The 10415-nt window shown below is 38.1% G+C and overlaps 1 protein-coding gene and 1 pseudogene across 1 annotated transcript; both read left to right on the top strand.

The window, feature by feature from the left end:
• Positions 1-1100: 1100 nt before the first annotated feature.
• TMEM128 (transmembrane protein 128) lies at positions 1101-3670 on the top strand. The gene is made up of 3 exons (XM_010003106.1): positions 1101-1276; positions 2265-2426; positions 3571-3670. Exons 1-3 carry the CDS (start codon positions 1101-1103, stop codon positions 3668-3670), a joined length of 438 nt encoding a protein of 145 aa, XP_010001408.1.
• Positions 3671-5542: 1872 nt separating this feature from the next.
• On the top strand, positions 5543-6418 carry LOC104393626 (annotated as a pseudogene).
• Positions 6419-10415: the final 3997 nt, after the last annotated feature.

Here is a 10415-nt window from a genome sequence, read left to right as displayed (position 1 = left end):
TCAGGCGAACGGGCGCCTCGTCCCGCCGGTGGGCACTGATGGCTGGCAGCCGGCACCATTCCACCCTCAGGTGTCTGGCCCTAGCAGTGAGCTGGGTACAGGCTTGCAGCCGCGGGTTTCTTGGTACACAGTACGTGCTTAAATGGTCCGGACCCAAGCTTCTGTAGACCTGGGAAAATCTAGGAAATAAAAAATACAAATGCCTGCTAATCAGAGGTTTTAATGCACTGGCCTGGACTCTGAGCAACGTGCTCTAGTGGGAGGTGTCCCTGCCCACGCAGGGGGGTTGGATCTAGGTGATCTTTCAGGTTTCTTCCAACCCAAACCATCCTGTGATTTTATTATTCCATGATAATGCACGCGGAGGAGCTGGCATACATTGCATTGCTGGAGGTACTCAGGCCACCATAACTTCCAGTGATAGCCTTCAAAGTATGAAACATCAAGGGCACCAGTGTGTACAAGTACTGAGTGTGTCAGTTGGTTACTGTCATGCACACAAATGAGCTTTCTGATTTGCTCTCTCTGTTTTGCAATCTCTCAAACAATGTATGTTGATGAGAGAAAAAATATATTTTTGTATATAAGGACAATTTTAGTTTAGCTACTGAAAGTATGCAGTGTGAATCAAGACAGCTCCTGGTACTTAAGTTGAAAATCTCTTGTGAAATGACTGCAGTTGAGAACAAGAAAATTATTAATGCCTGAAATAGGTTTGCTAATATTAAAATTAGCATAAAAGGATACACGTAAATCAGTAATTGGAAATACCAACCTGACTTTCTATATGCTAGGTTAATAAAAATGCTTTAATAACACCAGGAGTTTTTTAACTAGTTAAATAACTCTGATAAAATCCAGCCGGTTGTTTATTTCCTAAAAGTGTACACAGACACTGTATGTACTGATTTTTTTGTTTTACTGCTTTATTGTTTTATCAGAGGGTACCTTGCTTGGTCTGATTTATCTCAGGAAATATGTGGAGCTTTTTAGAATGCTTCCTGTGTAATAGAAAGTGTATTATACTGAGTATAATAAACTCCAAAGGTAAATTAATTAAAATAATAAAGCATCATGTAACTATAATCATACTCCATTTAATGACTGGTTTTAGTGCTATAATTGCGTCCTTTTTTACAGAAGAGTCTACAGCTGTAGAGAAGAAGAGAAAGCCTCTTGCCAGACTTAATGTTCATTCCACATTCTGGATTTTGGCATCGATTGCTGTGACATACTACTTTGATTTTATTAAAACTGTTAAAGAAACAGCAGATAGGTAAGGTACCTTTTCTTACAAATAAACTTCTATTTCTATCTTACAGTCATATTCAGTTTGTTACATTTGAACACTGCATTTTAAATCTTGGATAAACAAGATCTACAATAGGAATAAAGAGAGCTGGGACTGTTCAGGTGAAGAAGGGAAGGCTCAGAGGCAACTTATCAATGCTTACAAATACCTAAAGGGAGGGTACATAGAAGGCAGTGCCAGGCTCTTTTCAGTGGTGTCCAGTGACAGGACCAGAAGCACTGGGCACAAACTGAAACCTAGGGGGTTCCCTCTAAACATCAGGAAACATTTTTTTCACTGTGAGGCTGACCAAGCACTGGCACATTCAGAAAAGCATAGGATTTTATTGGAAGTGCACCTTATTCCCAATTTGTCTTTCCCGTTGTCCTCTTGGAAGTACGTCCTCAAAGAGGCTCAAAAGTGCATCTTCCTAAATAATCACATATCCTGTGTTTTCTTGATTCTGAGTTTGAAATCCTGTATTTCTCTATACTTTTCTTCAGCTGTTATGAAGAAACATCTTCACACTTTGTGTCTGCTAAATTTTAGAGCTCCTAAACTTGATGCCTGGTTAAAGCTTTCTGCAACATTTCTGTTGCACAGAAATCAGTAGTCTAATCTATAGGGAGAATCACAGTTGCAGTGGGGCCTATTTTATTTAATTACTGACAAAGTATTTTTGGTGTGGCACCATAGTATATGACTAACAAGGCCTGTTGCATTGCATTTTCAAAAGTGACAGGAATTATGCATTGCAGAATTGAACTTAAGTAGTTAGCAGTTGAGTTAGTGCATATTAGACAGCTTCAGAAGATCAAAATTGTTATGTAAAAGTAATTTAAGATAAAAACCTACAGCATCTCTAGGCCAATATGTACAGTAAACAGGTATTTTCTGTTCTGTCTCTAGACTAGAATGAAGATGAATGTGCAAACTGGAGAATGACTGTACTTAACATGGTTTCTCCCCACAGCTGGTGGTTTGCCTGTGGCTGTTGTTTATTTGCTGTATGTTTCTGTGTTGCCTTTTTCTGCATTCTGTATCTTGAGTGGTATCGTGGAATTCTGGACTATGATGCACGGTATCCAGCACTGATACCTATCACAACAGCTACTTTTATTGCAGGAGCAGTTTGGTAAGTTCAAACACTGTGTACAAACTTCTGCTAACCCTGTGCAAGTCTATCTGTGTTATTTGGCTCATTGTCTAAAAAATATGATTTCTCTTAATTTTTCTATGTAGCATAATTTCTTCCACTTTCAACATTCATCCACAAAGCAAGAGTTGCAACTGTCAAAACTGCATATTAAGAGTATTTGTAGATGTACCATAGCTTTTCTGTCTTGAAAATGCATGGGAAAGCTGAAGTCCTTAACTTTTTTAGTGTAAATTGCTGACAACTACTTGTGAGGTTTACAAATTAAGACAAAGGTAGATTTTCTAGCTGAGAAGAAATTATGCTTGATGAGTTTCTAATACAGAGATCTTCCTTGTCAAACAATCTATACATAACAAACATACACCAACATTTGTATTTCTGACTATTGTTATATGAACTTTAAGGGTTTATATCTTGTCAGTAAATGGTACTTTAAGAGCTGCTTTATTTATAAAAGTTAGAATCAAGCAAATGTGCATGTGAATGAAAAAAATGGTGTGTGTGCAATTATATTTATTTGCTGTCTGCATTAAAGCTGGTTTGCTCTTTAAGTTTAGATGTTGTATCTGAAAAAATCAGTCAAGATTGGTTGCAATGCTGAGGAAAAAAAAAAGGAATACTGAACAAGATAAAGGTTCCCTATAGTTTAGGATGAGTCACATCTCTAATCCTTATAATTCAGTTGTAAAATAAGTTGGTTTCCCCCCTGTCTCTTCAGATAACTCAAATCCTCTTGGCTGGGAGTACAAATTAAGGTTACAATGTATGCCCATGGAAAAATCAAGAGCAGTTAATTTTCAGGTGCTTCATATACTGAGGTTCTGAAAGTAAAAGGTATGTTTACCCTTGATGGGATTGAGTGGACTTGCTCCATGTAAAATCTGCAGCAGTTGCTGAAGTTGTAAGATGAGTTGTCAGTAAACAGAGAGTGAAGTAAACTAGCAATTTACTAAGTAGATGCTGGGATATTTTAATTTTATTTTCTTTCAAGTTGTAAAGAAATGAGTGTTTTCCAATCTGAGTAAATTTTATTTCTTTTTGTGCCATGTTTTCTTGTATGGCTGGTATTTCCATAAGATAACAATTGAACTTAGAAAAAACTTCCTGCTTTTTTTCCCAGTTTCAACATTGCCTTGTGGCCTGCTTGGTCGTTTATGACACCTTTGTTGCTCTTCATTCAGTTCATGGGTATTGTCATGCTTATGTCACTCCTGGGATAAGTTCTTCAGGTAAATAATTGTATTATTTATGCACATAAAATTATTTATCTTGTTGCGTGAACTGCTTTGTTAGACATTTAAGGATTGTAAGACCATTTCAGGATTCCTTCTCTATGTTTGGTGTACACTTTTAGAATATTGACGTTTTTGTGCCATATAAAGTAACAGGAGAACATGGAAATATCCTAAGGAAAAGAGCATAATTTTTCTCTTCTCTCTAAGATTCCGTTCTAGACAGTGAAAATAAACCATAAGTGGGTATGGATGGCTTTGGGGAGTACAGGCCAAATATCTGCAGCTTTTACCCAGACTGGAAGACTTCTTGGTGAAGTTGCTTGACTGGATAGTAAAGGGGAGAAGACAGTAACATCCATATGCAATGGTCTTCTCTATTCTCTCTCTTTTTTTTATTTAATTTTTTTTAAATTAAAATTCTTTTCCTTATCATTGTCTTCAAGTGTGATGTTTTAATTTTCTCCAATTAACAGTTCAGATCAACCTGCTATCTGGAAAACTGCTGGCTATTAGGAGTTCTTTGTTCTTCCTAAAACACAACCTTTGAAAGGCAAACCCAGATACTTTGTTGACTTGAAATTTTCGACTGCCACGCTGATAAGGGGTTCTCACATCTTTTGTTAGGATATATTATTAAAATGAATCCTGTGAAATGGAAAATCCTTAAGGAAGACACTAAAGACTGCTCAGTAAATAGGGTAAGATGCCTGTACTACAGGCACCTACCTCAGCCAGTGAAGTGACTCCTTCTGTACTTCTGCTGTACTTCTCAAGGGAATGTGGGGAAGCCTGTTTGGTATTTTGGTCATCACAAATCCTTTCCAGTGAGGAAGTCCCCCAGCGTTTTACTGAGTGCAGCAAGAAGAATGAGACTGCTGAATTTTGAGTGCAGCCTCTTGTAGTGCCAGAGTTGTAGGCAAAACATATTTAATGTCTGGGACAGTGAAACACAGCATTTGTTTGCCTATACAACCTGAAACTACTATTGCGACTTTTTCACTTTTTTCTAGATATGAAGAAAGCTGATTTTTTTAGGAAGTAATTCATTTAGGTTGTATTCTGACAGCACCTATAGACTTCTGAAAAATACAATACTTACTTCAGGACATTTTTACTATGGGGAATGAACACATTTCTGTGTGTTAAAGCTGATTGTATTAATAGGCTGAAACAAACATTCTGCATTAATTTGTAGACAGTAAGAAGTACAAGTGAATTGCAGATACCATGAACAGCTGAATCTCATGAAACTATTTAGGTTCTGATATAAGCAGCCAAGTAAATTCTGTTATACAGAATTTATTAATAATTAGGGCCAAATAATTACTTGGTGATGGCAAATCATTAGCTTATCAATTCTGAGTTAGTACAAGATACAGCTTGTGCAGTATATACAATCATAGAATCATAGAATCTTAGGGGCTGGAAGGGACCTCGAGAGATCATCTAGTCCAACCCCCCTGCCAGAGCAGGGTCACCTAGAGTACATCACACAGGAACTCATCCAGGTGGGTTTTGAATGTCTCCAGTGAGGGAGACTCCACAACCTCCCTGGGCAGTCTGTTCCAGTGCTCTGTCACTCTTACAGTAAAAATTTTTTTTCGGATATTCACCTTGAACCTCCTATGCTCCAATTTACACCCATTACCCCTTGTCCTATCACTGGTCACCACTGAGAAAAGCCTAACTCCATCCCCCTGACACTCACCCCTTTACATATTTGTAAACATTGATGAGGTCACCCCTCAGTCTCCTTTTCTACCAAGATTTCTGAGATGTAAGTGATTTTAATCACCCTGTTTCAAGTTTGATAATATGATAAAAACTGCTGTTTTCTTTCTTAGCATCAAACTTAAGATGAGTGGCTGCCGAGTCTTTGTTGGACACTTAAGCTCACGTGCTCGGGAGCGGGACGTGGAAAAATTCTTCAAAGGATATGGACGCATACGGGAAATCCATCTTAAAAATGGATTTGGATTTGTGGAATTTGAAGACCACAGGGATGTTGATGATGCCATTTATGAACTAAATGGCAAAGAGTTGTGTGATGAAAGGGTTACGATTGAGCATGCTTGAGCCCGAAGAGGAAGGGGGAGGTTCGCACAACGATTCAGTTACTACCAGTCGACGAGTGGATCTAGCCGATACGGGCCTCCAGTTCGTACAGAACACAGGATCATAGTTGAAAACCTTTCCTCCCGTATCAGCTGGCAGGACTTGAAAGATGTCATGAGAAAGGCAGGGGAGGTCACCTATGTGGATGCACACAGAAACAACAGGAATGAAGGGGTTGTGGAATTTGCATCTTATAGTGATATGAAGAGTGCACTGGAAAAATTGGATGGCACTGAGCTGAATGGACGCAGAATTAAACTGACTGAAGATCACAGAAGGCATAGAAGCAGATCTCGATCAAGGAGTTACTCAAGATCTTGCAGCAGGTCCAGGTCCACAGGATCTTCCAGATCGGACAGCAGGTCCAGGTCCAGGTCAAGATCAAGATCCAGGTCCAGATCTCGTTCTCGATCCCGGTCCCGCTCTCGATCCCGCTCTCGTTCTCGCAGTCGTACCCCTAAAAAGAGTTACTCCCAGAAAAGCCACCGCTCCAGCTTGCTAGCTTCTTCCCCATCTCCCTCTTCCTCTAAAAGAAAATCTCGTTCTAGGTCGAGCTCTGCTCATATACAATCTTACAGAATTTTTGTTGGATTTCTTTTTTCTTTCAACTTCATGTGAAGGACTCAAGTAATTGTTACACTGCAAAGTGGGTATCACTTTTATTACATTCCAGTACTTTTATTATTTCTAATACTGCTTGTTTGCTCCAACTGATAATGCATCACTTAGACTACCTGATTTATAAATCAAATGGACATAACCATAAGTCAGCCAGCGGTTGGGATAAAGCAACTCATTTGTGAATAATTAAAAGTTAGATTGCTTTTACCTCTCTTAATAACATACAACAGTTCATCACTGCTGTGTAAAGCTTTTATTCATATTTCAGTATTAAGCAGATGGGTAATAAGTCAGCTATGCAGTCCTAAATCCTATTTGGAGACTACAGAGGTCACATAATCCTCAAACAGGTTGGTTGGTTTGAAAATAATTGATTCAGGTGTTGTGGGTTTTTAATCCCATGTTCTTTACATTTGAATTGACCTCTGGCATCTGTGTTTGTGCTTGTAAACTTACTCATAGATCATCAAATAGAATCACAGAATCATTTGGTTGGAAAAGACCTTTAAGATCATCAAGACCAACAGTTAGCCTAGCACACTGCCAAGTCCATCACTAAACCATGTCCCTGAGCACCACATCTCCATGTCTATTAAATACCACCGGGGATGATGACTCGTCCATTTCCCTGGGCAGCTTGTTAGCACAGGAGACATTTTTTAATCTATTAAATTTCTAATGTTGTGTGTGTTACTGTGTGGGAAATATTTTATTACCTAATCTCTTAACTTCAGATCTGCTGGAATTTGAAAAAAGGTACAGATCAGGGTAAGGGTCTAGGAAGCTGATGATACATCATTGCTAATTTGGCTGTGCCATCAGTGAAATAAATAGGTTCTACTTGTGCTGATACAGTTTGTCCACAGCCAAAGATGGATGACCATCTCTCTCTGAATAACCAGCAATATAATGAACAATTTTAATACTACACAAGAAATTAAAAGCACAAAGTAAATTCTTTTGATGTATACACTTTCACTATTCAGGATGTTTTTCCTTTGTAAGTAAACTTTTCATTCTTAGCAGTGCCTGTTAATGAAGTTTTCTTCCTAAGCAATAAAGAGGCTGCTATTAACTTAAGTGGGAAAATAAAATAATACTGCCTTCTGTTCATCTTGGCTGAGATATGTATTTGGAAATCTGGGCACTATGTAGTTGCTAGGCCATTTTATATAGACTCTTGTATAGAAGCTGGGTATTTAAACTTCTTAAACTGTACATCTTTGACTGTTGCTTGAAGTCTGGAGTGTTTCAGGAGACTTCTGACTTTGAAATTCACACCACTGCTGAATGCACAAGACATTAAATGTTTAGTAATGAAAAGATAGACATTGTCTTAAGCTGTTAGTATTTAATTAAGGAAAAAAGGTTCTGTTGGTATGCAATACAAAGGATCAATCAAATGAAAATAAAATACATTTAGCACTACTGTAAAGTAGCTGCAGAGCAAGTTAGCAGCTTGATTTGTTTAAATGTAACATTAAAGTTTTCCAAAACCAGCTGTAGTTCACATCTTTAAGGACAAGTTGCTTATCTTTTGGTCTTCATATTTTAACAGATTTTAACAATTTTATGTCTGCATGCACTGATACATTTGAATAACTTTGTTTATTATGATATTTAAAATGCGTTGTTGCTCAGGGATCGTAATTAAAACTGTTTTTCTTTGTCAACTATATAAATGCTCAAGGTGTTTTAATTTGCCTTGTACTCTTGAATTAAATTTACTACTTGCTACATGTTTTTTCAGATTTATTCTTCTGGATATCTTAATAAACTTTGTAAAAAAGTGATCAATTATTATTCAGTACTAGTTTTTTAACAGTCTTGGGTACTGTCAGCCCATTATTTGGCTACAAGATAGATCTTCAGAGAGATTTTAAATGGTGTATTGACTTGGAGTTTGTCTTTCGTGACATCTCAGCTGGGTTTATTGAAGGTGTGAAACCATTTGGAGAGCTATTTGCCCTTTGACTACTTAGATGTCTTTTTCTGAAGATCCCAGGTAGATACCCTCCGTGTCCATAAGTAGTGCAAAGTCTTTCAGTAGCACTTAAGAGTATCCAATGCAGTTCTAATTTAGCTGCATGCTCAAAAGGAAGTAGTTGTGAATCTGGTAAGAACTTAAACCAGTGTTTAATGTCATTAGTGACCTGGCAAAAGGCTGCTGCTACTTCCAGTTCTGTGGACTCCTCACTTCTGTTATTTTACTTACCACCAAATAAAAAACTTACAGCAAGAGAATAGAAGGAGGTATCTTAATAGTTTCCTGAGAAAAATTACCAGTCAGTCAAAATCCCTATCTCTACCAAAGCATGAATATATTAGCTAGATACAGACTACCATAGGTATTTTCTGTATCCATTAATTCCACCTGAGGAAAATGTGTACCAGCAGCAAAGACCTTTCCTTCACAGGTGACAAGAGATGCTCAGGAATAATCTTGAAATAAAGTAGTGCAGACAGTGAAGATTATTTATCACAGTAATCCATAGAAGCTCTGTAAAATGAAAGCGTCTTCCTTAGTTATTCCTCAAAGGCTATGTTACATGAGAGAAAAGAAAGACTTGGCATTTTCATAAAAAAAAAAAAAAGGAAAAATTTTTTTCACAGGAAGAGTGGTTAGACACTGGAATAGGCTGCCCAGGGAGGTGGTTGAGTCACCATCCCTGGGTGTGTTTAAGGGTCGTTTGGATGTGGTGTTGGTGGATATGGTTTAAGGGAGAACTTTGTACAGTAGGGATAATGGTTGGACTGGGTGATCCCAAGGGTCTTTCCCAACCTGAATAGTTCTATGAACTTCATATAGATTTGGATGTACCTCTGAGGTTGAAGTCTTAACTGGTTGACTAGTTATGCTTTTCCTTTATCCTGCTGTTATGGGCCAGACAGAAACACAGAGCTACCTTTCAGTTAACTGCATTTTTCAAATGTAAAATTTGTATATTGCTTAAAATACTTTTCTTGAGAACAGGCCAAAATGAGTAAAGGACACAAGTTACTACCTAAATAGGGTATTGCACAGAATTAATTCATTCCACTCTTTGTCAGTTTGTTCTCCTTTCCTGTTCTTTAAGAATCCTCAGAAATTTATATACAGTTCAGAAATTTGATACTTGAGAAAAAACCTTCTTTACTAATTTCTGGCACTGGAAGCAAAAAAACATTAAAACTTCTGTAAGTTTTCCAGTCAATATGGAGTAAAAAAATATATATATGCTTTTTAATTTCTCCCATTTTGTTTTTTTAATGTAGCTGAACTAACTAGTGGCTTCATTTCATGTGAAACATACGCAACTCACTGAAAAAAACGAAGTTTTGGGTATTCAGTGTATTCAGTACAACACATGGAGGGTAAATATGTAAGATCTGCCTGGCCATAACAAGGAGCCTCCAAGCTATGGCTGGGTACCTGGATACCTATAATTAAAAGAATTTGTATTGTATGCAAACAAAATACTATTTAAAATATGCAGTTTTATGCTGGGCTAAATTCCTCTCAGCCCCTATAGGCAACCAACTGGTGCTTCAGATCGTGACGTTTGAATACATTCATGTCTTGTGACCATAGGTCACAGTTAAAGAGAAGTGGTTTAAAGTCAATACTTTAAATGTGTATAAAAACTGGGAAAATTAATAAATAAGAAGTCTTTGGTACTGTGAGTGCAGTAGTTGCTGCTCCAGCTAGCAATCATTATAATGCTCTGTTGTCAGAATGGTACTAAAAAAGATAAGGGCTAGAAAATTCCTGAAAAGTGAAGGGTTATTTACAACCAATGGAAGTGCCAGATGCCGAAAAGGTGGAGCGTGGAGCCCAGTGCACGCAGCCGTGGCGGGTGATGCCATTGCCACTCGGGTGCAAAGCAGCCCCATCACCAGCTTTCGCTGCCCGCCGGTCCCGGCCTCGTTTCCTCAGGAACATCTCCCTCATGCCGGCCGCTTCCCGGCTTTCCAGCCAGCCTCCAGCTCCCAGGGGAGCTCTGCTCACCGCCGC

This window comes from Chaetura pelagica, unplaced genomic scaffold (assembly GCF_000747805.2).
Source record: "Chaetura pelagica isolate M959 unplaced genomic scaffold, ChaPel_1.0 scaffold147, whole genome shotgun sequence".
In the NCBI taxonomy this organism is placed as follows: domain Eukaryota; kingdom Metazoa; phylum Chordata; class Aves; order Apodiformes; family Apodidae; genus Chaetura; species Chaetura pelagica.
Note: the sequence above shows the minus strand (reverse complement) of the source record. Positions and strands in the feature narration are given on the sequence as shown.

Coding starts and splice junctions, on each gene's coding strand:
- TMEM128 (XM_010003106.1), top strand. CDS start 1,101: ATGACTGGTTTTAGTGCTATAATTGCGTCCTTTTTTACAGAAGAGTCT. Junction 1,277..2,264: donor GTTAAAGAAACAGCAGATAG/GTAAGGTACCTT, acceptor TTCTCCCCACAG/CTGGTGGTTTGCCTGTGGCT. Junction 2,427..3,570: donor TTTATTGCAGGAGCAGTTTG/GTAAGTTCAAAC, acceptor TTTTTTTCCCAG/TTTCAACATTGCCTTGTGGC.